General features: G+C 39.0%; 1 protein-coding gene across 2 annotated transcripts in view; it reads left to right on the top strand.

Annotated features, from left to right (window-relative positions):
• ryr2b (ryanodine receptor 2b (cardiac)) overlaps positions 1-24,200 on the top strand; it is an 82,564-nt gene that overhangs the window by 37,556 nt on the left and 20,808 nt on the right. For both annotated transcript variants that reach the window (XM_086259161.1, XM_086259162.1), the window contains exons 44-81: positions 207-310; positions 581-716; positions 2,128-2,314; positions 2,544-2,652; positions 3,487-3,607; positions 3,876-4,045; positions 4,163-4,383; positions 5,045-5,135; positions 5,215-5,355; positions 6,348-6,511; positions 6,706-6,784; positions 6,931-7,020; positions 8,291-8,428; positions 8,521-8,598; positions 8,683-8,758; positions 8,891-9,014; positions 9,369-9,484; positions 10,070-10,146; positions 11,020-11,135; positions 11,339-11,388; positions 11,491-11,551; positions 11,954-12,201; positions 12,633-12,714; positions 13,021-13,151; positions 13,235-13,549; positions 13,651-13,888; positions 14,258-14,345; positions 14,459-14,545; positions 14,691-14,852; positions 14,972-15,034; positions 17,754-17,879; positions 18,949-19,061; positions 19,902-19,998; positions 21,057-21,187; positions 21,968-22,019; positions 22,386-22,436; positions 23,251-23,350; positions 23,712-23,791. In XM_086259161.1, the coding sequence (XP_086115287.1) occupies positions 207-310; positions 581-716; positions 2,128-2,314; positions 2,544-2,652; positions 3,487-3,607; positions 3,876-4,045; positions 4,163-4,383; positions 5,045-5,135; positions 5,215-5,355; positions 6,348-6,511; positions 6,706-6,784; positions 6,931-7,020; positions 8,291-8,428; positions 8,521-8,598; positions 8,683-8,758; positions 8,891-9,014; positions 9,369-9,484; positions 10,070-10,146; positions 11,020-11,135; positions 11,339-11,388; positions 11,491-11,551; positions 11,954-12,201; positions 12,633-12,714; positions 13,021-13,151; positions 13,235-13,549; positions 13,651-13,888; positions 14,258-14,345; positions 14,459-14,545; positions 14,691-14,852; positions 14,972-15,034; positions 17,754-17,879; positions 18,949-19,061; positions 19,902-19,998; positions 21,057-21,187; positions 21,968-22,019; positions 22,386-22,436; positions 23,251-23,350; positions 23,712-23,791 (4,613 nt within the window). The remainder of the gene's footprint in view (positions 1-206; positions 311-580; positions 717-2,127; positions 2,315-2,543; positions 2,653-3,486; positions 3,608-3,875; positions 4,046-4,162; positions 4,384-5,044; positions 5,136-5,214; positions 5,356-6,347; positions 6,512-6,705; positions 6,785-6,930; positions 7,021-8,290; positions 8,429-8,520; positions 8,599-8,682; positions 8,759-8,890; positions 9,015-9,368; positions 9,485-10,069; positions 10,147-11,019; positions 11,136-11,338; positions 11,389-11,490; positions 11,552-11,953; positions 12,202-12,632; positions 12,715-13,020; positions 13,152-13,234; positions 13,550-13,650; positions 13,889-14,257; positions 14,346-14,458; positions 14,546-14,690; positions 14,853-14,971; positions 15,035-17,753; positions 17,880-18,948; positions 19,062-19,901; positions 19,999-21,056; positions 21,188-21,967; positions 22,020-22,385; positions 22,437-23,250; positions 23,351-23,711; positions 23,792-24,200) is intronic.

Consider the following 24,200-nt stretch of genomic DNA (forward strand, 5'->3'; position numbering starts at 1 on the left):
AAATGTCAGTTTCTCTGCTATATAATCTCACTGGTCTTTTGTAAAGACCAAACTTGAAACATTTTTGATTGTAGTTTACTGAAAATATATAGAAGTAAACTACACCGATATACATTATTGTGTTTTGCCCTTATACTAATAGCCTGGCATTATGGAGAGTTTGAGCCCATGTTTCAGTTGTTTTATGTTTTTTTGTTTTTGCAAAGCTTCACCGTCCATGCGTGGATCCACTCCTCTGGATGTGGCTGCAGCTTCAGTTATGGATAATAATGAATTGGCCTTATCACTGAGGGAATCAGACCTGGAGAAGGTAACTCTGTATTGACCAGAAATGTTACAGTCCATTAGTCATTCTGTAGACAGTATACTGGCTTCCTTCATGTCAATAATAATGTATAATTAATAAATATGATTCAAGGTGCAGGGGAAATGCAGCACTATATATAGACAGTGGAGCTTAAATATAATAAATATATTTATAATATTAAAGTTCAGTTTCTAAGAAAGCTATAATGTTAAGAAAGAGATTCAGCTTGAGCAAATAAGTACTTATTGCTGATAAATCTTATCTTTTTTCCAGGTGGTTCTGTGCCTTGCTGGCTGTGGTCTCCAGAGCTGTCCAATGCTAGTGGCAAAAGGTTATTGCGATATAGGGTGGAACCCTGTGGAGGGCGAGCGTTATCTGGATTTTCTACGTTTTGCTGTCTTCTGCAATGGTAAATTAAAGATTTAAGTTTTCATTTTTAGTATATTTGTTCATACTGTATTTTTTTTAAAATATGAAAACATGGACTAAAAGGTCACCCTGATATTTGCAACAAAGTTACACGTGAGTCGTTACATACATTTGGCTGGCTCGATTATGGTATTTGATCTGTCACACGAAAATTTTTAGCTTGCCAATTTAATAAAAAAAGTGCAAGCTTAATTAATACTAATAGAGTATACTGTATAATATACATTTAATTCTTATATACATTTCATTTGCAGAGCATGCAGGTCATTTATTGCTTCTGAAACTTAAAACACAGTGTTGATAGGAGCAAAATGCTAATTTAAAAAGGAACAAGTGTCATGGTCGGCTGTGTGGCAGGCAGGCAGGAGTGGTGGACCCAAAATGCAGGATTCTCAGGACACGAGGTTTAGACAGAAAATGCAGCTTTATTGCTGGAGCAGAACATCAAGATAAAACAAAACTCACAAAAGCAAACAAAACTCTAAACAGAGATGCAGGAGGACTGGAAATCCTAAACACGCAGCAAGTGAGGGTGAACAGACGTTAACGATGCGACACCGAGTAGGGGAAGACACAGACACTAAATACAAGAGGTGAACGGAGCAAAGAGGAAACAGCTGGGAGACACGGCTGACGTTGATTACACTGACGAGACAGGGAGAGCACAAAGCTGAACGCACTGACAAAGGACACAGACCTACAAAATAAGACAGGAAGCACACGCCAGACAGAGACAGACTCGTAAACAGGCATAATGACGTCATGGACAAACAGAGGGACATACGGGCAGAGAAGACCAAGCACAGGCAACCTAAACCAAACATAAGGGCAAGATAACAAAACCTAAACCAGACATAATCATCATCGTCATCAACATCATCATCAGATAACTAAAGAATCAGAATATAATTGTAATCAAAACAGTATCACCAGAGAATAACCAATCCATAATGCAAAAATAAACCAAAACATAAGAAACTCAAAATGCTGGGTCGACCGTGACAACAAGAGGCTGCAACATGTCACGCTCCTAATTAAGCTGCAGTATTTGCACTAGAGGTAATTCACTCTGCTATTGATTTTCCTTAGTCTGAAGCGGTGCCCAAAAGTCATCTGTTCAAATTGCCCTTGAGGCTGTTGACAGTTCAGCCAAATGGCAATGGCTTTCTGTACCAAGTGCTCCTCAGTATTTACAGCTTCACCTCGTCTCTGTGCAGCACTTGAGTTGTGCAGTATATTGTTTTATATCACTCTACAGAAGATATATAACATTTTTATCCTCTAGCTGTTTAAATTGATCAGTTTTCTTTGTGAGAGTCTTTGTTAATATATTTATTGTTATGGCAGATATTGAAGAATAAAAATCAAAGCTGTGTGTTGATTGGTCACAGGTGAGAGTGTCGAGGAGAATGCTTATGTGGTGTTGAGGCTATTGATTCGTCGACCTGAGTGTTTTGGCCCTGCGCTGCGAGGTGATGGGGGAAATGGTCTCTTAGCAGCCATGGAAGAAGCCATCAAGATCTCTGAAGACCCTTCTATGGATGGCCCTTGTACCAATTATCATTCCAACAGAGCGCTGTCAGTATCAGATATATGCAGTCACATAATTAAAAAAAAAAATATTTAAAATGGACTTAGAAATATTGTAAATCCAGAATCAGTGGAAGTAACTGTAACAAGCAACAAAAGAATCTGTACACATTAGCTTCTATCTGTAGAGGCCACCAGTAATATATGTTGATAATCCGTGATAGATAATATCAGGTCATTGCAGGCTTTTGATTGTTATGATTGTGTCCTGTAATAGAGATGTTGTCCAAGACAGCGATGATGATGTCATTCACATGGGGCACGCCATCATGACCTTCTACTCAGCTCTTATTGACTTGCTCGGTCGCTGTGCTCCGGAGATGCATGTAAGTGTTCCCTTAGCTATCATCAGCTCTTCCACATCAATATCTACTCATGTCTCAACCAATAAAGCCTAATGAAGAGAGTCTGCAAACTTCTGTTAAAAGAATAAACCTCAGACAAAAGTGTGCATTTTAGATGCTGCATTGCATTTTGCCTAATATTTATTATGTAACCCACACTTGGTCACAGGTTTTTTAATGTTTTAAAGATATTCTCAGACCTAGTTTGGACTTACTCTAATAGAGATTGTTGTCCCTTGTTGGCCAACATTCAGTATACTGCAATAAGCCATTAAAGACAGATTTACTGGTCAGGTCCTATTATTCATATTGATGATAGAGTACCCAGCCTTGATTTGGAAAACCCTCAACAGGGTGAATAAATGAAATGGTGAACATTGCATCAGCTCCTCGAGCCATCAGATTTTGAGCGTGTCTACCTGACTGAAAGTGTCTGAAAACATAGCGCCAAAGTGCACAGGTGAATTAAAAGAAGGGGACTTTTTGTGCATCAAAGGCACATTGATGTTCTTTATATAAAGTACATTAAGATATTTAAATGCAATAATGTCAGTTTAACTGTATTTTTATATATTGACAGTGAATAACACCAGTAATTATTTTTTTATATTAAATACATGTTAATTTTGACTGAAAGGTGAATTTAAAAATAAAATCGAAAGTAACTCACAGGACGAGTCAGTATGAGGTTAAAAAACAGGTTATCATATGTTATGACACTGAAATTTTGTAACACTTATGACCAGTTATTTTATTAATTTGTATTGTGAAAGTTGTTGTTATTATGTCTTGAATGACTATTTTATTTTTGTACAGTTAATTCAAGGAGGCAAAGGAGAGGCAATCCGTATCAGGGCCATTCTGAGGTCTCTCATCCCTATTCAGGATCTTCAGGGAGTCATCAGCATCTCCTTTCAAATCCCTTCAGTCTCTAAAGGTTGAATAGGCCACATTGGCCAGACTTTGGCAGCTGTGGCTTTTTTCTAACTCATTAGACATTGATGCCTCACTCCACAATCGCTGTGGAAAAATAGTGGAGGTGGACGGAGGCAACTGAGGCTAAGCGCCTTATCAGATATTAGACAGTCCCAAACCATTCTTTCACACAGAGCGATGGGACCACATAGTTTTCACAGTAGATGTAAAGTACATAATATGTTAATATGACCTTGGTCATCAGATCTAATCTTGTCTTGCTTTTCCAGATGGTGCATTGGTTGAGCCTGACCTATCTACAGTGTTCTGCCCAGACCACAAAGCAGCCATGGTGCTGTTCCTGGATCGGGTTTATGGTGTTGAGAGTCAGAGTTTTCTTCTCCACCTTCTAGAAGTTGGCTTTCTGCCTGACCTTCAGGCAGCTGTCTCTCTTGACACTGTAAGCTGAGAAATATTCATTTTTGTTTTCCATTAAACTCTATAACATCCACCACTTCTTATGTAATCTGGGGAAACTTCACACCCATAAGTTAAACCTCTTTTTTTCCCTTTGCAGGCTGACCTAGGATCCACTGATATGGCTCTGGCCGTCAATAGATACTTGTGTACTGCTGTTCTTCCCCTTCTCACCAAATATTCAGTTCTTTTCCATGATTTAGAGGACCACATCTTGCTGGTTGATTCTCTCATTCAGGCAGTCTACCGCCTCTCGAGGGCTCTTAGCTTGACCAAGGCTCAGAGAGACACTACAGAAGACTGTCTGTTGGCTTTGTGCAGGTAGGGTGTTCAGCTGGTATGAATGAAAAACAGAGGACAAGGTCAAAGAATGTGACAGTCTATATAATATGGCATTAAATGGGTGGGGTTCTCTGAATGAGAGCTATATATTTAGGGGAAGTGTTGTTCCTCCCTTGAGTATCATAATTCAATATTGCATTTTTCAGTTTTTGGGTCATTGAGGTTTATTTGCAACAGCATCCAAACTAGATTCACCTACATATCCGAAATAAATGGTTTGACAGCTGGTTTCACTATGTTTGGCTCTTAATTTCGGAATTATTACAACATTTCCTTCCTATATCCGCTGACATCAGTGTCAGGCTGCTGTTTGAAAAAATAGCAACAGCAAAATATTAACCAATCCAGATACAGCTTATTCCCACTCATTATATATAATGAATCACTGGGAATTCTCATTTTCCAAATCCAGATAATTGGCATATTAAATGAACAAGAGTGTGATGTTAATTATTGGATTTATTAACATTTTGCTAATGGCATTTTCTGAGTTATGTCATCCTTCTGAGATGTACTAATCAGTCAAAAATATCGTTGTGCGTGAGTGTGTGGATGTGTGTGTGTAGGGGAAGGGTTGTTGTGTTGGCTGATGTGGAATTAATCTGTTTATGTGACTAATTCTGCAACCCTTGGTCCTCAGTAAACTCCAGCCACCTATGATGCAGCCTCTCCTTCGTCGGCTTGTCTTTGATGTCCTTCATCTGACAGACCACAGCAAAATGCCTCTAAAGGTGGATAATTAAATTTGGGCTTGCCACACACTGAATATGAAAATAATTTTGTTAACTAATCACGACTTTCATCTATCAGCTCTTGACCAGTCACTATGAGCAAAGGTGGAAGTACTACTCCCAGTCTGGCAGGCAGGGTGAGCAGGGTTGTGCATCTGAAGAAGAACTCTACCTGTCTACAAAGTTGTTCTGGGGGGTGTTCAAGGCTTTAGCCAAGAAGGTAAACTAAACTGATTATGTGTGTTAGTTTTGACTTGAGCTTATAATTACTTTAAATTTGTACTTAAGCACAAAAATAATTGCATTAAATGTGGAAAAAAAGGTTTTCTTCAAACTAATTCATCTCATGATGTATCCTTCATCTTTTCTTGTCCTCCTTACGAAGAAAAATGGCAAAATACATTTCTCATGCGCTTCTTTAGTGTACTACGAGAGCCTGCATCGGGGAAGATGTAACACACTTGAGATAAGGTGTTAATTTTTCATTTCCTGGTATGAAACCTCCCACTCTTAAAGTGACTGTTTGGAAATGTGAACAGCATAATGTACGTAAAATATGTCTGCCAGACACTTACCTGAACAATGCAGAACGGGAAAACATCAAAAGAAATAAGTTGATGAGGTCAAACCACCCACACATGGAGCAGACATCAAACAGACTCAGAAGCAGAGCACAGTATTAGCACTGCACAGAACTATGAAGTTGTTTTTCGCTGAAATTACTACACAACAAAAGGCTTGTATATGTACAAATGTACATGCTTGGGTGTACAATATATCTCTTGCCCTGCTTATTGCACTTCTTGGTTGGGATTTTGATTGCTCGCGTTATGTGACACTGACAAATCTTTGCATATTAAAATGCTTTTTCAGGAGGAGTATGCAGTCATATGTTTACTTCCCAAGTAACTAAATCCATAACTTATTAAATTTTAATTGAATGAACTGTGTTAAATACAGGCTCTGAAATATATAGGTGGGTTTTTGGTTAACACGATTATTGCAGTTCATATAAAATTAGTTCTTCGCTGTCCTCCCATAACCTGATCTCCTGATGTAGTGTTCCCCTAAATGGCAATGAAAATAATAAGGAAGACGCTAGTATAAGGTGACATGCTGCGTGAGGAGCATGTCACGCAGCATCATTGTTTTTACTCTTTTTGATAGCTTGTCTTCTTGTCTAATTTGTTTTGTTTTTTATCTACTTTAAAGCCCCAGATACTTCAGTTATTGAGTCCGTGTGTGCAGTGCCTCTCTGCAGTGGCCATGGCCCTGCCTCCTGATCATATGGAACAAAACTGCTTGTCGCACATTGAGAAAATAACCTCCATCGATACAGACGGACACTTTGACCCCCAGCCTGTAGATACATCCAAGTAAGATACCCCAAGGATATTTTTGAATGACTGAAAAGAGAATCGTGTGAAAATGACCTGCCTAATCAGAAGTGTAACCTGTAATTTAGCAGACCAAGTGTTGTATTCTGTGAATATAAACAGTATGATTCGCAGAGATTAATGTGCAGTTTTAATCAAGGCTTAATAATGTATTTTTTCTGTCTCTGCATTAGTGTGTCAGTGCCAGAGAGGCTGGAGTTTGTTGTGAACAAGTATGCCGAGCATACTCATGAAAAGTGGTCACTGGAAAAGGTATCATATCCTGGTCTGGACTGACTGTCATCATAAGAATACCTTTGTACATATTTTTCTCTGCCTTGTCAAAACATCTCTCTATACTGAGTCCCTGATTTATTCTTCGTTTTTTGTTTAGTAAATCTGTGTGTTTTCTCTGCCAGTTTGTCAGTGGCTGGGTTCATGGAGAGCACCTATGTGAGAACACCAAAGTTCACCCTCGCCTCAAGCCGTACAGGGCTCTTGCTGAAAAGGTACAGATGAAGTAGTCAGTTTTTATGGCATGTGTGGATGTTCTTCAAGTGTTCTTCAGGAATGAAAGTGGTGATATCCTAGATGTACAGAGACAATTGCATACATACCAAATGTCAAGTAGTGATGAGTGATTTTCTTCACAGTCCAAACATAGTGTTACCCCCCCTTACCTGATGTAGAGGAGACTACAATTTATTCCTCACTTCCAGCATGAAGACATGTTTGAACAACTGATTTAGCCAGCTGTAATTATTGAACATAAGTGGCAGGATATCAGCTGAACACCTTTAGAATTATTAAGGCATAACATTTACTGTCTCTTTAATTTTTTTAACTTAACATACCTCACCTCGTGCTCCTATGCTCTTCACCTCCGGCCCTCGGTGCACAGTGGAGTTTTTCACTGGCAATGTGCCTGATGGAACAAATAGTTAAGGAGACGAGATAAATGACTGTCTTTGCAAATGCAGTCATTATTTATTATTTATTAACCTTTATTTAACCAGGAAAAGTCCCATTGAGATTAAAAACCTCTTTTGCAAGGGAGTCCTGGCCAAGTCATGTGATGTTCTAATGTAAAGAAAACAGTTCAACAGTCAAAAATATCCTCTGATCAAATATGGTAGCTCGGCTGCACTCCTGCGTGGAGCGCAGCACACAGAAGTCCAGCCATGTGTGCGAACGCCCATGCATGCCCAGACATGTTTTTGCTGCACATGTCAATCATATGTGGAGGTGCAAAATTAAGTCTTTAAATAATCAAATTTATTAAAAATCTCATATTAATGAAAATATTATTTTAATACATCAGTGTGGACAATAAATAAAACGGATAAGCCGTCGCCGTTAAATTTAAACCATCCTCAATCCATGACATCATCGTCTGCTGGCACAACCCTAGTACATACTGTAAAATGCTAAAATTGTGCAACACACAGTGAGTCATAATCTTATGAGAAATCTCATTTACATATACAGTACTGTATATAAATCACATTAAAAGTGTTAATATTTTTTCAGAACAGTGTGATCTTCAAGTCTACTAAACATTTACTTTCAAGCATATTTGATCTGATTTTTAACCTTGACAGCTATGTGCAGTACCATTTGGACATCTTTTAGGACCACTGCCTGGTACTTGTAGGCTGGCTATATGCACTTATTGACAGGCTGTTACAAGTTCTTGAGCTATTTAAATAGTCTGCTGTCCCTTGATACCTGCTTTTTTTAGTTTTGCATTAAACCTTTTCTATATTTCTGATTTTCCAGGAGAAGGAGGCGTACCGCTGGGCCATCAAAGAGACAATAAAGACTATGCTTGCCTTTGGCTGGAACATAGAAAGGACCAAAGAAGGAGATGCTTTTAGCATGCATCCATGTACACGCAGGGTCTCTCAGTCTGGACAGGTATATGTGCTCATGTTCTGCTTGTTCTTGTTAAAGCAGCGTTGCTTACAAATAACTTTTTATTCCATTAATAAGACGTTTTTTTGTCCTAGCTGTCATTTGAAGGCGCATCAACCTTCAGCCCCAAACCTGTGGACATGAGCTGCATCACCTTATCATGGGACCAATGTGTAAGTTAAAGATTAGATATTAGAACTGGCAGTTGACATATTATTCAGTTATGTTAATTTTCTTCTTTCTTATCTCATCTTCAGGCCATGGCTGAACAGCTGGCTGAAAACTACCACAATGCCTGTGCTAAGATGAAGAAATTAGAACTTGAGAGTAAAGGTGGCATTAAGTGTTGATAATATCTAGTTAATCTCCTCTCTTTTCTCTTACTCTTATCTCATCCCCCTTCATTTTAGGAAGAGCTGAACAGCTAATAAAAGTGCTATGCATTTCACTCATATCTATTCTCAGGAGGAGGTAGCCATTCGCTGCTTGTACCTTATGATACCTTGAGTGCCAAAGAGAAGGCTAAATTCAGAGAAAGAGCTCAGGATGTCCTCAAGTTCCTTCAGCTCAATGGCTACACTGTGTGGAGGTGAGTACAGAATACGCTTATGATTACACTAGGGCGATGCAATTCAGTGTGAATGAGGTGCTCCATTTTCATGTCACAGTGGCATTTCTCCCTCACCGTTGATTAGAGGCACTGTAGCAGTCAGTCCACAGCCCTTTTTCTTTGTAATAATTTCCAGTACAGGTCACAACCAGAAATAACTCGATGTGTAAGATAAATGTATTACCTCTTTGTCATCCTGCTGCAACATTTGCATCTTTGAAATAAAAATCTTGAAATAAAAGAATTCTGTATTATTAAGTATTTATGATTAAAGTTCAGTCTTGCTTTTAGTAGTGGTGTTTCATAACTCATATCTGATTTCTTGTTCTAAAGAGATCGGAAGTCAGTGGAAATGGACTTTCCAGCCATAGCCAACTGCTTTGCATACACGCTGCTTCAGCGGCTCCTGTCTCACACTGAGGAGGCCCAAGAGAACCTTTTAAAGCTTGGTAAGATAATGTTGTATATTAAAAAGAAGATAAAAAAAAACATAAAAGATTTTTGCAATATACCGACATGTTAAAGAGAAGTTTTCACAGCACTATATGCTGTCCTGTGAAAAATAACTACACCTCATAACTTAATAGCTTGTCAAACCACTTTTGGCAACAATAACGGGAAGCCATCGTTTCTGGTATGACTTTATCAGTCTCTCGTGTCATTGTGGAGCAGTTTTGGTCCACTCTTTTTATGCCCTCACATACAGAGTTGCCTCCAGGATTTTTTCATAGGGGTGGCACACCAAAAACAGGATTTCTGGTTTAATTATGCTGTTTTCAAATATAGGTTACTTGAAAAATCTGGCAAAAAATTGAGAAAGAAAAGAATTATATGCCTAGTTAGTTTCCTGCTATTTAAGTTGAAAAAAGGTACTTATGAAAACCAAGCCACCACAGAATAGTTCAGCCTAGTTTGGGTATGTGAACCTATCTTTCTTACATGAAGGTGACATAGAAACACTTTTTTTTTTAACTTATCTGTATTATCTTGACAGTTTTACCTTTCATTTTTCAATTTGTCTTTTTTTTCTTCAGAGGTGATGCAAGCCAGAGGACAGATGTCTAAGGGAGAGAGGGCTCCACACGAGCAACCAGTCATTTTTTTTCACAAGGTTTGCATCAACCAATCTGCATATTTAAACACAGTCAAAGTCTAGCATCTGATAAAATCTCTGACATTGATTTAACCCCCTTCCAATCTAATTCTGCCAGTGCTATTTTATTTCATCTCATTAACTTTTTTTTTTCTTATTTCATTTATGCCATCTAATTAGTTTTGTTTGATGGTTGCCATAGGCAACCCCTTTAAGTAAAACCCTTTGGGCTGTGTAATTTATTTAACCATTTTGGAAATCTACGTGGGCGTGTCAATTGCCATCAGGACATTGATTAAGGCTTCCTACACTGCTCTGGCTCTAAGGAGGTAGTAAATGAAAAGAGTTCGTTTTTCATCAATGGGACCTCCAGAGTCAGACCTTGTCAGCCAAGACTGTGAGCAGCCATGCCTCACATCTCTGCTTCTTTCACCTCCCACACAGCCCACTCTCACACAGCCACTCAAGTCTGTGTCTGTTTGGCTGTTCATCTGTCTGTGAATTGCCAGTTCATCATACTTTCTCTGCCTGTCATTAAAGTCATGTTAAAAAGGCACAAGGCTTTGCTCAGTCCCTGGAAGCTTTCTTTCCTTCTTTTTAAAGAAACTTCTAGTAATGATTACAGGGTGTTCAGACTTTTAGGCCGATCACATGGATGTTTACTTATCTAGTGTTGAACAAGAGTAGAGACACATATTTGATGTAACTGTGCAGCCACAGAAAGTTTTCTATTAAGTTTTGTCACTGTGTGGTTTCATGAGCAGAGGACCAAACAGGCAAACCGTGCATGTGATCTCATCAAGCACATACTGTTTAGAGGATATTTAAGGGGTTTGTTAGTTATAGATGTTGGTTTATGAAATGATTATTGACCTTTTCTCTGTTCAACAGGTTATCCTTCCTCTTTTGGAACAGTATGTTAAAAGCCACCGTCTATATTTCCTGTCTACTTCCTCGAGTGATAATAGAAGCCATGCCTCGAGAAAGGAAAAGGAGATGATTGCATGGTACAAAACAAAGTTTGCGTTCTTGTTTTTTATACTCTTATCTGATCATTTCTCAGCTATTTTGTGCATTTTTATTTATTTAAAGAAATATTTGAATTTTTTCAGAAAAAAGCTTCAATATATTCTGTCTTTTTATTTTGTGTCCTGCGATTTTCAATTCATCTTCTCTCATTACTTTCCTTGTGTTTTCTGTTTACATGTAGCCTCTTTTGTAAGCTTGCAGCGCTTGTAAGACACAGGATCTCAGTCTTTGGTAAGGATAGTGTGGACATCATAACATTTATTTGTTTATTAAGTGTTAATCTGTGCTTTAATCCTCATAATTCACATATAATGTGTACATGTGTTTTTTCAGGAAGAGAAGCCTCGTCAGTTGCAAGCTCCCTCCACGTTTTGGCTCAGGCTCTTGATGCCAGGTAACTGGATGGCACTTTCACACTCTGCCAAAATCGATCTTCTCGCTCTGCCTGCAGTGGCATCAGCGTTGCACCACCATGTCTAAGGATGAGATGACTGATGTAATTGAGCCACTGATGCATTGATGCTATCTAATTGTGGTTGATATCACTTTTGCTCCCTGAGGACAATGCCTGTGAAGCAAGCACAGTAGTGCTGTGGCTCAGCAGAGGTTGATGCCATTCAGACTTGTCTGAGGGATAGATTAGCTGATAGATAACTGATTTAGTCCATTTAACTCCCAGCCAGAAGTGTCACAGTAGGAAACCTTCAGTGGATATTTCTCCTTTGCAATACTATAACAAAATAATGTAGAATATTTTTCAACTCAAATAATTTATTTTCCCACTTTTTCATTATAGGACTTTAATGAAGTCAGCACCAGAGTCTATTCAGACATCTCTGCATTCCTTTTTTAAGGCAGCGGCGTCTGATTTAGAGATGACTGTGGAAACTCTTTCTGAGAGCTTAGTTTCGCTGCCTCAGAGTAGGAGTCAGCTGGCAAGAGGAGTAGCCAAGGTTCTCAACTACACAACCTCCATCCTTCTCCCTACACTCACTTCTCTCTTCCTTCATCTTGGAAACCAGAACCATGGAGTAGATCTCCTGGGTAAGAACTACCATTATAGTGGTTAAGTAGGAATGCCATGTTATTGTATTATTTCATTTACATCCTAAAATGCATGCAGAAACATGCAGATGTCACTTGTTAAGATACATTTAGTTATCATCTCAGCATGACGAGAAACACACATACGTTTTCAGGTGTTGGATGCACAGCTGGTTTCCACACCCCTGAAATCACTTGGGTACACCCTCCCTTCAGCTTGAAACCAGCTCTCATTCAGTACCTCGGTCATGGCCACAAAGCAGCAGGAGCATACTGTCTCTCCCAATAATATCCCGACCTTTCACGAATCATTCATTACCTGAATCAGCAAGCATGCAGCTAATCCACCTCTCAGTGACTGAATGCTTTCGAAACTGTGGGTTCAGTGGTTGTTTGTGAAAGAAAACTTATGCATCACCTTGTTTTTTCAGCTGGTGGTATACAGGTATCCTGCTACAGGATCTTAAACAGCCTCTACGCTCTTGGAATCAGTAGCAGCATCTACATGGAGGGGTAATGCTTGATTTCAGATGTCTCCAAGATGATATCTTAAATAATTTTTGTGTAATGTACCTATATCTCATGATTGAAGTTATTATATTAACCACACAGTGTTGGTACAACATCAGGGTATTCAGGGTGTTATAAATGTTAAAGGCTACCAGATAGAAGAGGATGTTTAAACCTGAGATGCATAGAAAGCAGCTTTCAAGCAAACTTATGTTAGCAATCCCGATTTGTAATATTATATCGTACTTTAAAATTAGTCGATTATTCACCCATGCCTATATCCTGATATGCACAACTCATTCTATACAGGCATAGGTCAGCAGCAGGTGCTTGTCTGGCAGCCTTGACAGGAGCTTTACCTGTGTGTTTCCTGGAGCCCGATCTAAACCAAAACAACCCTTACTCCATCTACAATATGATGACTGCTACTCAGATAAATGGTATTATGCAGGCACATTTTATACCCTGTTATATTGTTATTCGCTGTCTCTTGGGAACCTTAAAAACCTTCCATCTTTGTTAGACCAGGGATTGCCAGATCAGGTGGAGGACATGTGTCCCCTCCTACCTTCTCTGGGACAGGCGCTGAGGGAAGTGGAGGAGCTGGCAGGTGCTGGAGCTCACCAGGCCCACTACATCCATGTTGCAGAGGTTACTTTGCCCATGCTGTGCAGTTACATTTCCCACTGGTGGAACTTGGGTCCTGAGGGCCAGCCAGAAAGGCCAGTGTGTACCTCTGTCATTCCTAAGCATGCTAGTGACCTACTTGGCAACATCCTGTGTATCATCCACAATCATGTGGGTGCTAGCCAGGGTGACTGGATGAAACAGCTGGCAGGTACTTGTGTAGTGGACAATAGTGGCTTGTTGTTTAGATATACTTATTTCATATTAGTCAGTAATGCATATTTTCCAGCATCTGTCATTTATATCTCTTAGTTTTTTCTCAGCCAGTCATATGTAAAGCCCATCCTGAGCTGTTAAAGAGCCACTTCCTGCCACTAATGGAGAAGCTGAGAAAGAGGACAGAATGTGTGTTGGTAGAGGAGGAGCAGATGAAAGCAGAAGGCGGGGATACCTCTGATGCGGAGTTGCAGATACAAGAAAAGTTCGCTATGCTGGTCCGAGACCTCTACGCCTTCTTTCCCCTCCTCATCCCATTTGTGGATTCTCATCGGTAAGACACTCGAAGGTGCTTGTATGTGGAGGAGCGGATACTTATTTTTCTAAAGTTAGAAGTAACAGAAGTAATGTAAAGTATTTATAGACTCAATGAAAGGTGAAACTTATTTTGCTATTTTTTGTATCGACTTGAGCTCCACTTTAATTATTTCATGGCCCCTGAAGTTCCCTTTTGAACCACATTGTTATTTTGTAAAGACGGTAAAGAACAAATGTTGTTAAGAATTCAACAGCCAGTCGTTGATTTTTAACTGCAAAAAACTGAGAAGATGATACTGCGAGGTTATGTTAGTTATTATTTCAGGCATATGCTTTTGCTTTACAAATTCTGTGTTGTGAATGTGTTTTGTCAAATTTATCTCAGAGCCAGGTGGCTGAAAGACCTGAACCCTGAGGCTGAGCAGCTGTTCAGCATGGTGGCAGAGGTCTTTATATTCTGGGCCAAATCCCATGTGAGAATGATACACAGTGTTTTTATTTATTTGTTTTTCTCATGCCAATGCCGTCTCAGTGAATATTTTGTCCATTAACTGTCACGTGTCTTCGCTTATGTTCTCTGCAACAGAATTTCAAATGGGAGGAACAGAATTATGTTGTTCAAAATGAAATCAACAACTTGTCTTTCTTGACCAATAATGACAAAACATTCAAGGTTGGTCATATTTACAATTTGACCTCATCCATTACATGTGTGCTGATGTACATCTCTTTACAAAATATATGTAGAAATCACAGAAGAATTGCAGCTGCCACTAAGTGTAAAGAAAAAAATCCTGTTTTCATATCCCAATACTCAGCTTGACAATGAGAAGAGGAAGATGAGGAGGAAGAGGGGTTGTTATTCCATCAACACCTCTCTCATTGTGGCTTTAATGAAGAGGCTGACCCCTGTGGGACTCAGGGTTTGTTTTCCAAGCGATCACAGTCTCATCATCTTGGCTAAGAATGCCTTCTCTCAGGTAAGTTGGAAATGTGGACCATGCTAAAATCCTCCACCTTTCACATCCTTCATTACGTGCTTGTGCACATTTGACACTGTTTAGTATACTTAATGTGGGCAATTACATGCTTTCCACAGAAGACCGCTGAGAATGAGATCCAAGACCATATTTTCAATTGTGTTGTGCATCTTCAGAATCAGGTGGGTGGTTGCTTTAATTTATTTGACTAAGCACCATAATCTTAGATAACTATCTTTGGGTACAAAATTTGAAAAGGCTCAAATGTATGCAGCGTTGGAGAGTAACAGAATACATGTACTGCCGGATGCCGCATGTAGTCCTGATGAGCCGGCCCGGGTTCGAGTATGACCCATACTTTAATTTTTTTTTTTTTAACTCAATTTCCATCTGGGATTAAAACAGCTTTTCTGATTCTGATTGCTGGAAACCCAAAAAAACACGTGATAAGAGGCTCTAATGTAAGCGCCGTGTTAATATTGGTGGCGTCACTTACACAATGGACACAGAGCCAGCAGTGCCAGCAGCAGCCTTCAGGATCTCCACGCATTAACATGCTGTTTTTAGACTTGATGGATGGCGTTAACAACCTGATAGCTGCAAATAATCGTGTGCAGTTCCACATGATTATTAACAGACAAAAAGAAAACATATTACTGATACACTGTTCCCATTGGGGATATGTTAATTGGAAACACTACATTGCCCATAGGTGTGAATGCGGGAGTGAATGTGAGCGCAAATGGTTGTCTCTGTCTATGTGTTAGCCCTGCAACAGACTGGCGACCTGTCCAGGGTGTACCCTGCCTCTCACCCTAAGACAGCTGGGATAGGCTCCAGCGCCCCCCGCGACCCTGAAAAGGATTAACGGAAGTGAATGGATGGATGGATGGACGGATGGACTACTGATACAGAAATAGTTTTCTATATGAGATCGCTGCAAAAAGTGCAGTCTTACCTAATGTCCACCATACTGTTACTCATTTTATATTTAGATTTAAAAATCTAGTTGGTATTGGTATGGCAAGTAGCCTTCAGTAATAGTAATAAATCACACAGCAATAGTACATTCATGTAGTTATAAAAACCATGACAATATATTAAATATTCCAAAGTATTCAGAATACGTTACTCTCATTGAGTAACTTAACAGAATATAAAATACATTTTGGTCCATGTATTCTGTTATCTATAGTGGAATACATTTTAAAAGTAACCTTCCCAACACTGAATGAGCAGGCCAACAGAAGTAAGCTTTAGACAGATGACAAGACAAAACAATAAGCAGATATACACCAATCAGGCATAACACTGTCACCACTGACAGGTGAAGTGAATAACACTGATTATCTCTTCATCATGGCACCTGTTTGTGGGTGGGCTATATTATTTTGTTCTCAAAGTTGTGTTAGAAGCAGGAAAAATGGGAAAGTGTAAGGCTTTGAGCAGGTTTGACAAGGAGTGAATTGTGATGGTTAGATCACTAAGTATGAGCATCTCCGAAACTGCAGCTTTTGTGGGGTGTTTCCGGTCTGCAGTGGTCAGTGTCTATCAAGAATGATCCAAGGAAGGTAAAGTGGTGAACCAGCCATGGGCGGACAAGGCTTATTGATGCACATGTGGAATCAAGGCACATGTGGTCCAATCCAACAGACAAGCACAAGTGCTGTAAAATGTAATGCTGGTTCTGATGGAAAGATGTCAGAATACACAGTGAATTGTAACTTGTATATGGGGCTGCATAGCTGCTGACCAGTCAGGGTGTCCAAGGTCACCCCTGTCCACCGCTGAAAGGTAATGGCAGGGTGCATCTGCGTCACTTACCTGGGGAACACCTGGCACCAGGATCCACTGTTGTAGAAAGAGCGAGTTGGCTGAGGCAGTGCGTTGCTTGGGCAAGGTTCTGCTGAGGAACCTTCTGCAATCCATGTGGCTGTTACTTTGACGTGTTGCAGACTATACACACTCGTTCACAGAAACAGTATTAGCTGATGGCTGTGGCCTCTTTCAGCATGATAATGCACCCTCCCAAAAAACAAAAACTGGTTCAGGAATGAGTTTAAAGTGTTGACTTGGCCTCCAAGTTCCCCAGATCTCAGTCCAATCGACCGTCTGTGTGATGTGTTGGACCAACAAGTCTGACCCATGAAGGTCCCGCATCATAACGTACTGGACTTAAAGGATCTGTTGTTAACATGTTGGAGCCAAATACCACAGGACACGTTCAGAGGTAGAGTCCATGCCTTGACGAGTCAGGGATGTTTTAGCAGCAAAAGCGGGACCAACACAATATTGGGCAGGTGGTCATAATGTTATGCCTAGTCAGTGAAGTATGTATTAGTTGTATGAATTTGTGTTTTGGACTGCCCTTAGACTGCAAATTACAAGCGTATCTTTTCTACTTTCTGAAGAAATTCATCATATTCACCGATATGCTTGAGTACAGAGTAACTTTTAATTTGTGCAACAAGTGTCTGGGAAATTTAATCAGAGAATGCTTCCATAGCCTGTAAAATCCAAAGCTGTCTTTTTATTAATCTCAGGCAGTGGCTCATTGTTCACCAGAGACATGAATGTGACATACTCGCCACACTGTACTAAATATGCATGCAGCATTTCTGTATTCATGAATCACTGATAAATGTGTTCACTCATAAGTTAGTGATGGGAAAATTCTGCTTTGTCATTATAAACAACTTTTAGAGCAGAAATTCGAGTAAATGTTTTTCCCAGCGGTCTTTGAAATCCTTTTTTCTTTTTTATAATGATTTGTGAATACAGAGTCTTTATTATTAGTCAGTATATACAAGTTCATCAACTGTTATAACTACCAGCACCTTGGAACAAAACAAATGAATGAGCTAATCTTCTTTTTTTTTTCTTTTTTCTTTTTTTTTATAGGGATCAGACAGTTTAAGACAGAAGATTCTTACAGAGCTCTCACACCAACCCGGGACCATCAGTGGTGCAGAAAAGACTGTTGACAGGATTATGGAAATAGCTCGAGTCCTTTATTATCTTGACCAGGTGAGCTTTTCCATGCTATAGAAAAAGTTGCTGATTAAGACACTGAGTAAAGGCTCCGTCCTTTCCTTAATGTAAATTTGACAAGCTGAACGCAATCTGTACTGTACAGGAGACACGGCACGAGATTGATTGACAATGGTCTACAGCCAATCAGGACGCAGAACACAATGCACTGTCAAAACAAAATATAACAGCATGCAAAATTGCACAAAAAGAAATCCGCAAAAACTGAACCGCGTTATAGCGAGGGACCACTGTACACAGACTAATATTACCTTATCCTGTTTTTTAAAAAAAACAAAGAAACGCACAAAAAACAAACAAAACCAACACTTTTAAGCTGTCTATGGTGTTGTATATCTAACGTCTATGTCATTTGTGGGATGGGGAACTTACCATAATTACGTTCTCCCTGTACACCATATTAAGATGACAGACTCAGGAATCCTCATCTTTATATGTGAATAGTTAATTCAGTAAAAGTGGAGAACTTAAATGCTTTTTTTGTTTTATAGAAAGGGAATAGAAGAAACTAATTCTTGAACAAAACCTCTCTTTTAGTAGAAAGTCTCACATTGATGACTGGGCAGTGTTGAAGATGCAACTCTACCCGACAGTGTGTTAATGTCCATGATGAGGTTATTGAAACGTTTGCTGAGGTGTTTTCATTCTTAACTGCGTGATTGCTGTGTGACAGAGATTCAGTTATGTTTGGTGTCTTGGAACTATTTTATTTGATATATACCTCTCTGTATGTATTTGTGTATCATGACAATAAGTGGTCTTGGAGACATCTGTTTATATATCCTGCTCAGCAGATTTTTTTTCAATCCCATGATGTCACAACTCTGAGATGCAGTCACAAAATTATACAGGTGTGGTCTCTCTGCAAGCCAAACTTTAATTTTAGTATTTTGTGACCTGTTGATTGTTTTGTTGATTTCATTTATTTATATGTCTTTTAATGTTTGAATTAAACCATTTAAGCCTATACAATAGTTACTATTGCATAGTCCTTTGTACTTAGTACTGGTCACCAGGTTCATGTGCACCATGGTTTTGTGTTCAGGTGGAACACCCACTGAGAAACAAAAAACCTGCCAGACACACAGTTTTATCAAAACAGAGGAAACGTGCAGTGGTGGCCTGCCTGAGAATGACTCCACTCTATAACCTACCCAGGTAAATAATAATAATAATAAAAAAAGATTATCTAAATACTTGGCTTTGCTTTAGTAAGTATATCAGCTGCCATATTGGTTAGGCAAATGACAAAAAGCTAAGCACCCATCCTAGTAAAATATATATATATTTATATATATATTTATATATATATATATATATATTTATATATATATATATATATATATATATATATTTCTTCTCAAATCTTCTCAAATACCTGTAGGACAGACACTGTCATTTTAAACCTATTCTCACTTTTCCCCAAGAGCCTCCTCACTGCAGAAAATGCTTACTTTGTTGCTTAGCTTAACAGTCCACAGATGATACTGACAGCTTGACCACTGAGTACTATCACCTGCTCATGTGGTGTTTTTATATAATTTATAAAGTGTGAGACTGCAATGTAGTAGCACGCCCACTCATTTGATAGTTGGCTACCAGGTTATCACAATCCACTTCTAGCCCTTTGACAATAAGAGTGCCACAACAGTAACAAAGTTACCAGCTTCCTGGATTGTTGCTCTGGATTTCTGTGGTTTGAGTCTCACTATCTGACAACTGTGTGAACAGCTTGTGCTCCATTGGGAGATGAAAAAATATATTGAAATTTGTTTTTGGTTATAGAATTTCTCTCTTTTGCTCTCTACGTCAGTCCCAGTTTGAAAAACATTAATAAAGCAGTGTATGATTTAAGGCAGGCCGATCTTGTGATTGTGGGTTTGTCACTTATGTTACCAGAGAAGAAATATCTTTATATTTTTTTTCCTGTGTTTCCTTCCTTCTACTTCAGAAAGATAAGTCTTCTCTTTTTGTCATCCTTTTAATTTTCGTCTCTAGGCATCGAGCTGTTAACCTGTTTCTTCAAGCCTACAATAAATCCTGGATATCTGCTGAGGAGCACAGCTTTGAAGAGACACTTGTGGAGAATTTAGCTGTGAGTGGAGAAGGTGGCCCTGCTGGCATTAGTAAAAGTTTAAAAATAATGTAGAGGAAGATTGTGTAACAGGCCTATGTTCTTAAAGGGTACCAGATGAGACATGAATTGATTCAACACAGATTTATTGTTTTTAATTAAGTGAAATGTGGCTCTAAATTGATTTTGATGAACTATTCTTACATGAAGTTTTACTGCAGATTGCCTAAGGCACCAGTCAGATAGGCCAACAGACTGGTCGATGACACCTTGTTGCCAGCATTTGCTAAGGAAAAATATGGGTTCTCCAGCTGGTTGATATATGATTTCCTCAGGTTGCAAGCAGTGGCTAGTTTGAACTGTTATTAAACAGGTATATGGTGCTGCACAGCTGCTAGAAGGTTTTGGTTGCAGTGGCAGCATTTTGTACTTTGAAGTTTCACTACCACTTGGTTATTAGTTGGCGAGCGTTTGCAGACGGGTCGGGATCTTACATGCAAACTGTGAGTAGCTCTGACAATCTGCTAGCAATGGGTCTGGGGGATGCTCAGACAGAGATTGTTATGGGGTTCAGTGCCTCTAAAAACTGAACTTTTCGTGTGCATATAATTAGATATATTCTTCTTGGCATATGATGTTAGTACAGTACCTTCTGTTTTGCCAACAAAACACGTATCGTGTAAAACAAACATTTGTTGCTCAAAATCAGCTTAAGACTGTGAGGAATTTCAGGCTGCACAAAAATCCCACCTACACTGTTGTACTGAATCGAAATTAAACACTAATACTATTGTACAATATTTTTACACTCACTAAACTGCCCACTTTCTGGCATAAAAAGTAGGTGGGATGTGACATTGTGCACTCATTATTGTGTTGCCATCTTATTATCACTTTAAACATTTGTTTTATTAAAAAAAAATGTAATCCATTAAGACCTTTTGCTTTCATATGTCTTTTTAGTAGAATTTCCAAATAAATAACAAAGCAGCCAGGTGTAAACCTCAGTCTGCTGTGCACAGCCAGGCTGTGAGATTAAGAGATGTTAGTTCCTTTATTCTTTTATTTCTGGCTTGCAGAAGAGGGGAGTAATGGAACTGTATGTAGGTGGAAGAGGGGAAGAAAAGGATGTGAAGGAAGGTGCCAAACCAATCGATCCTCTCCTACAACTCATTACACTCTTCAGTCGAAGCGCCCTGACAGAAAGCAGGTGTGTGCGCTTATCATAAAATAATCACTTGCAATAACATTTCCAGTCAGCACAACTATTATTAGTCAAACTCATCAGCCAGAAAGCCAACATTGAATTGACCAGAAGCATGATATTTTTGTCCAACATCTGTGGCCACTGATCTCTGAAAGCTTGGAATGTGGAATATGTTTCTGCTTTTTCCAGGGCTTTAATTTTTGCATAAATGCGTTCTGCTTGATGTTGCAAATAATGTGTATCTTTTACATCAATACATTTTAAGCTGCAGTTTCAGTGGAATATTCAAAGCATATATTTTTTGCCACAGATGTTGTGAATGGGGGGAAAAAACCTTTCTTGTTGCAAGCAGTGGTTAAAATTCTTGTTGAAAAGTAACTGAAATAAGTATTCCTATAATGTCATAAATGCTCTTTTTCTTAATGTGTGATCTTATCCACCAGTACAATTAAGATATATTTCTGATATTCCTGCAGAAACTCATAACATGAACATAAATGAACACTTTGGCATCATGTCTTTGCAAAAAACCTTGGTGGAGGAGCATTCCCATTTGTAAAGTCACTGCAGAGATTTAATCAGATTAGTTAGTATCCAGGTGTTGTCTGTTAAGGTCAATAAACATGTTCAATGCCACTGGGTAGACTTGGGCATTAACTGTGTCCGCATAAGGTGTTTAAAGGTAGTAGTGCCTTCAACAGTGTAAGGGGTTTTGAATGAACTTGAACTTGTGCATACTTTGATACACACTAATCATGTCTCATTTGTTTCCTTTGTTCACAGTAAGGATGGAATTGACAGTCTCTATAAGCCCTACGCTGCTATTATGGCCAAGGTAATAGAACACTCATTAGTAGTGTCCAAATCTCTGTTCATGTCTTGAAGTCCTTTACAAAAGCATGCAGTGTAACTGCCTGTAACGTTACATATATGACATTGTACTATCATAGTATTTTGAATTTTCTTCTTGAACAACATTCGCCAGCTCCTAAAATTATAGCAATAAATTAGAGAGAAACAAAATGCACAATGTGGCTTTTAATTACTTTCATTCTTTTGTTTTTTGGTGAATAGCGCATGCAACACATATCAAAGCAAGGTGCTGTGAATTTATGAACTAGGTGTTTCTTTTGTATCCACTTACTTGTATTTTCTACATCTTTTCACATCACCACCCTGCTTTATGTGTTTGCTTTTCAAGAGTTGTAGCAGAGAGGGCGAAGAGACAGAGCAGGAGGTGGAAAGCTTTGAAGTAAGCGACTTGTGTTTAATATTCCTTGCTTAGAATTTTTGTTAGAGGCTTAACTTGTTAGTGTTAGGTGTGGCTGTGTGCAGACAGGAATAGGACCCAAGGTGCAGACTCCGGAGACAGAACTTAAACCAAAACAGCTTTAATGCTGAACTCAAACATAACATAACTGGGGAAAAAGGTCAAAAATAAACTAACACCGGCGGATTGACAAAACACACAGCAAAATAAACGGTAGATCGCGACACGGACACAGAGAAACACAGGGCTTAAATACACAGAGGGAGCAATCAGGGAATGGGTAACAGGAGGGAAACACAGCTGGGGCAAATCAGGCCTAACGAGACAAGGGGAAGCAAAACCAGACACATTAACATCAGACATGGACTTTCAAAGTAAAACAGGAAACACATAACACAGACTGAACAAAGACACAGACTCACATGCAGGCACTACAAAGGGAACAGAGACGTGGGAACAGGGCAGACACAAACACTGACTGAACACGGGGATATAGGAACTTAGGATACACATAGACGCGAACTAGACAAGGGGATGCAGGTGATCGGGGAGACAGAGCAACTAAAGAAGACAGAGACCTAAGCCATAAGACAGAACTTAAAGAAACCAAAAACTAGACAGTATAAATAATATCGTAAACTCAAAAACCCTGGGTCGACGACCCAGGCATCCTAACAGTTAGTTTTTACAATTTCTATTGTGAACAGTGTTATAGATTATTAATAGTCAACATTATGTTAAATTCAATTTGATAAAATGGTGTATAAAAACATGAATTATCTTTTCATTGCCTCAGGAGAAGGAGATGGAGAAACAGAAGTTGCTGTACCAGCAAGCCAGGTTACATTGTCGTGGAGCTTCTGAGATGGTCCTGCAAACTATCAGCGCCAGCAAAGGTAGGAAAGACATTCAAATATTAGAAAATATTTTAATGTAATAGAAAAATATATTAAAATCATAGAAATTTAAATATTAAGATTAATCTTTTGCTTTCTAATTTATTATGTTGTTGCTTTAGATGTGCCAGCAGTAAGTCAGAGTATTTGTGTTAGCTGAATACTCGGCAAAGATTCCCACATGCAGGGAACTGAGAAAGTAATCTTTTTCTTTCTGATTGATTTAGTGCTCATTTTCTTGAGACTGACGTGAAGAGAGTAGATGCTTAGTGTGTTTCACTCCTTTCTTCAAATGTGCATCATGCAGTGTTATTCTTTGGAGTCAGTACCATGCTTTTTCTTTTCTTTTGATTAATTTCAGGTGCCATAGGCTCCATGATTGCCCCTACACTGAAGTTAGGCATTGCTATTCTCAATGGAGGAAATGCCACTGTTCAGCAGGTACAGTAATTTCATTGCTTTCCCCCTGAAACTATTTACATGGGTTTTTTTTTCTTGGCATTCACAAAATAGATCTGATATATACCTTCTGTGACATTCGCTATTTCTTCATTTTAAATAGGAGTTCAGGTTTTTATATAATAAAACAAATGATTACCATGGATTGAATAACTTAGGGAAGAAACTGTTTTATCAAAGATCTCAGTTTAAAGTAAATGAGTATCTAATGATACACCAGTCAGCCAAAACACTGTGACCTGTTGGTCCTCTGTGTCTGCCCTGCTGGATGTGTGATCTCTGATGGTGCCTTTTAATATGTGACCAGAAGGCAACAGATCCTGCAAGTTGTATGCATTCCCAGTGCTGACCATGGGCACCTTGAAAGCCTTTCCATTTCAGAGATCTAATC

This window comes from Aulonocara sp. 'chitande type north' Nkhata Bay, linkage group LG13, assembly GCF_057382095.1.
Source record: "Aulonocara sp. 'chitande type north' Nkhata Bay isolate Kocher_YH1m ecotype deep benthic linkage group LG13, A_spYH_male_GT1.1, whole genome shotgun sequence".
NCBI lineage: Eukaryota > Metazoa > Chordata > Actinopteri > Cichliformes > Cichlidae > Aulonocara > Aulonocara sp. 'chitande type north' Nkhata Bay.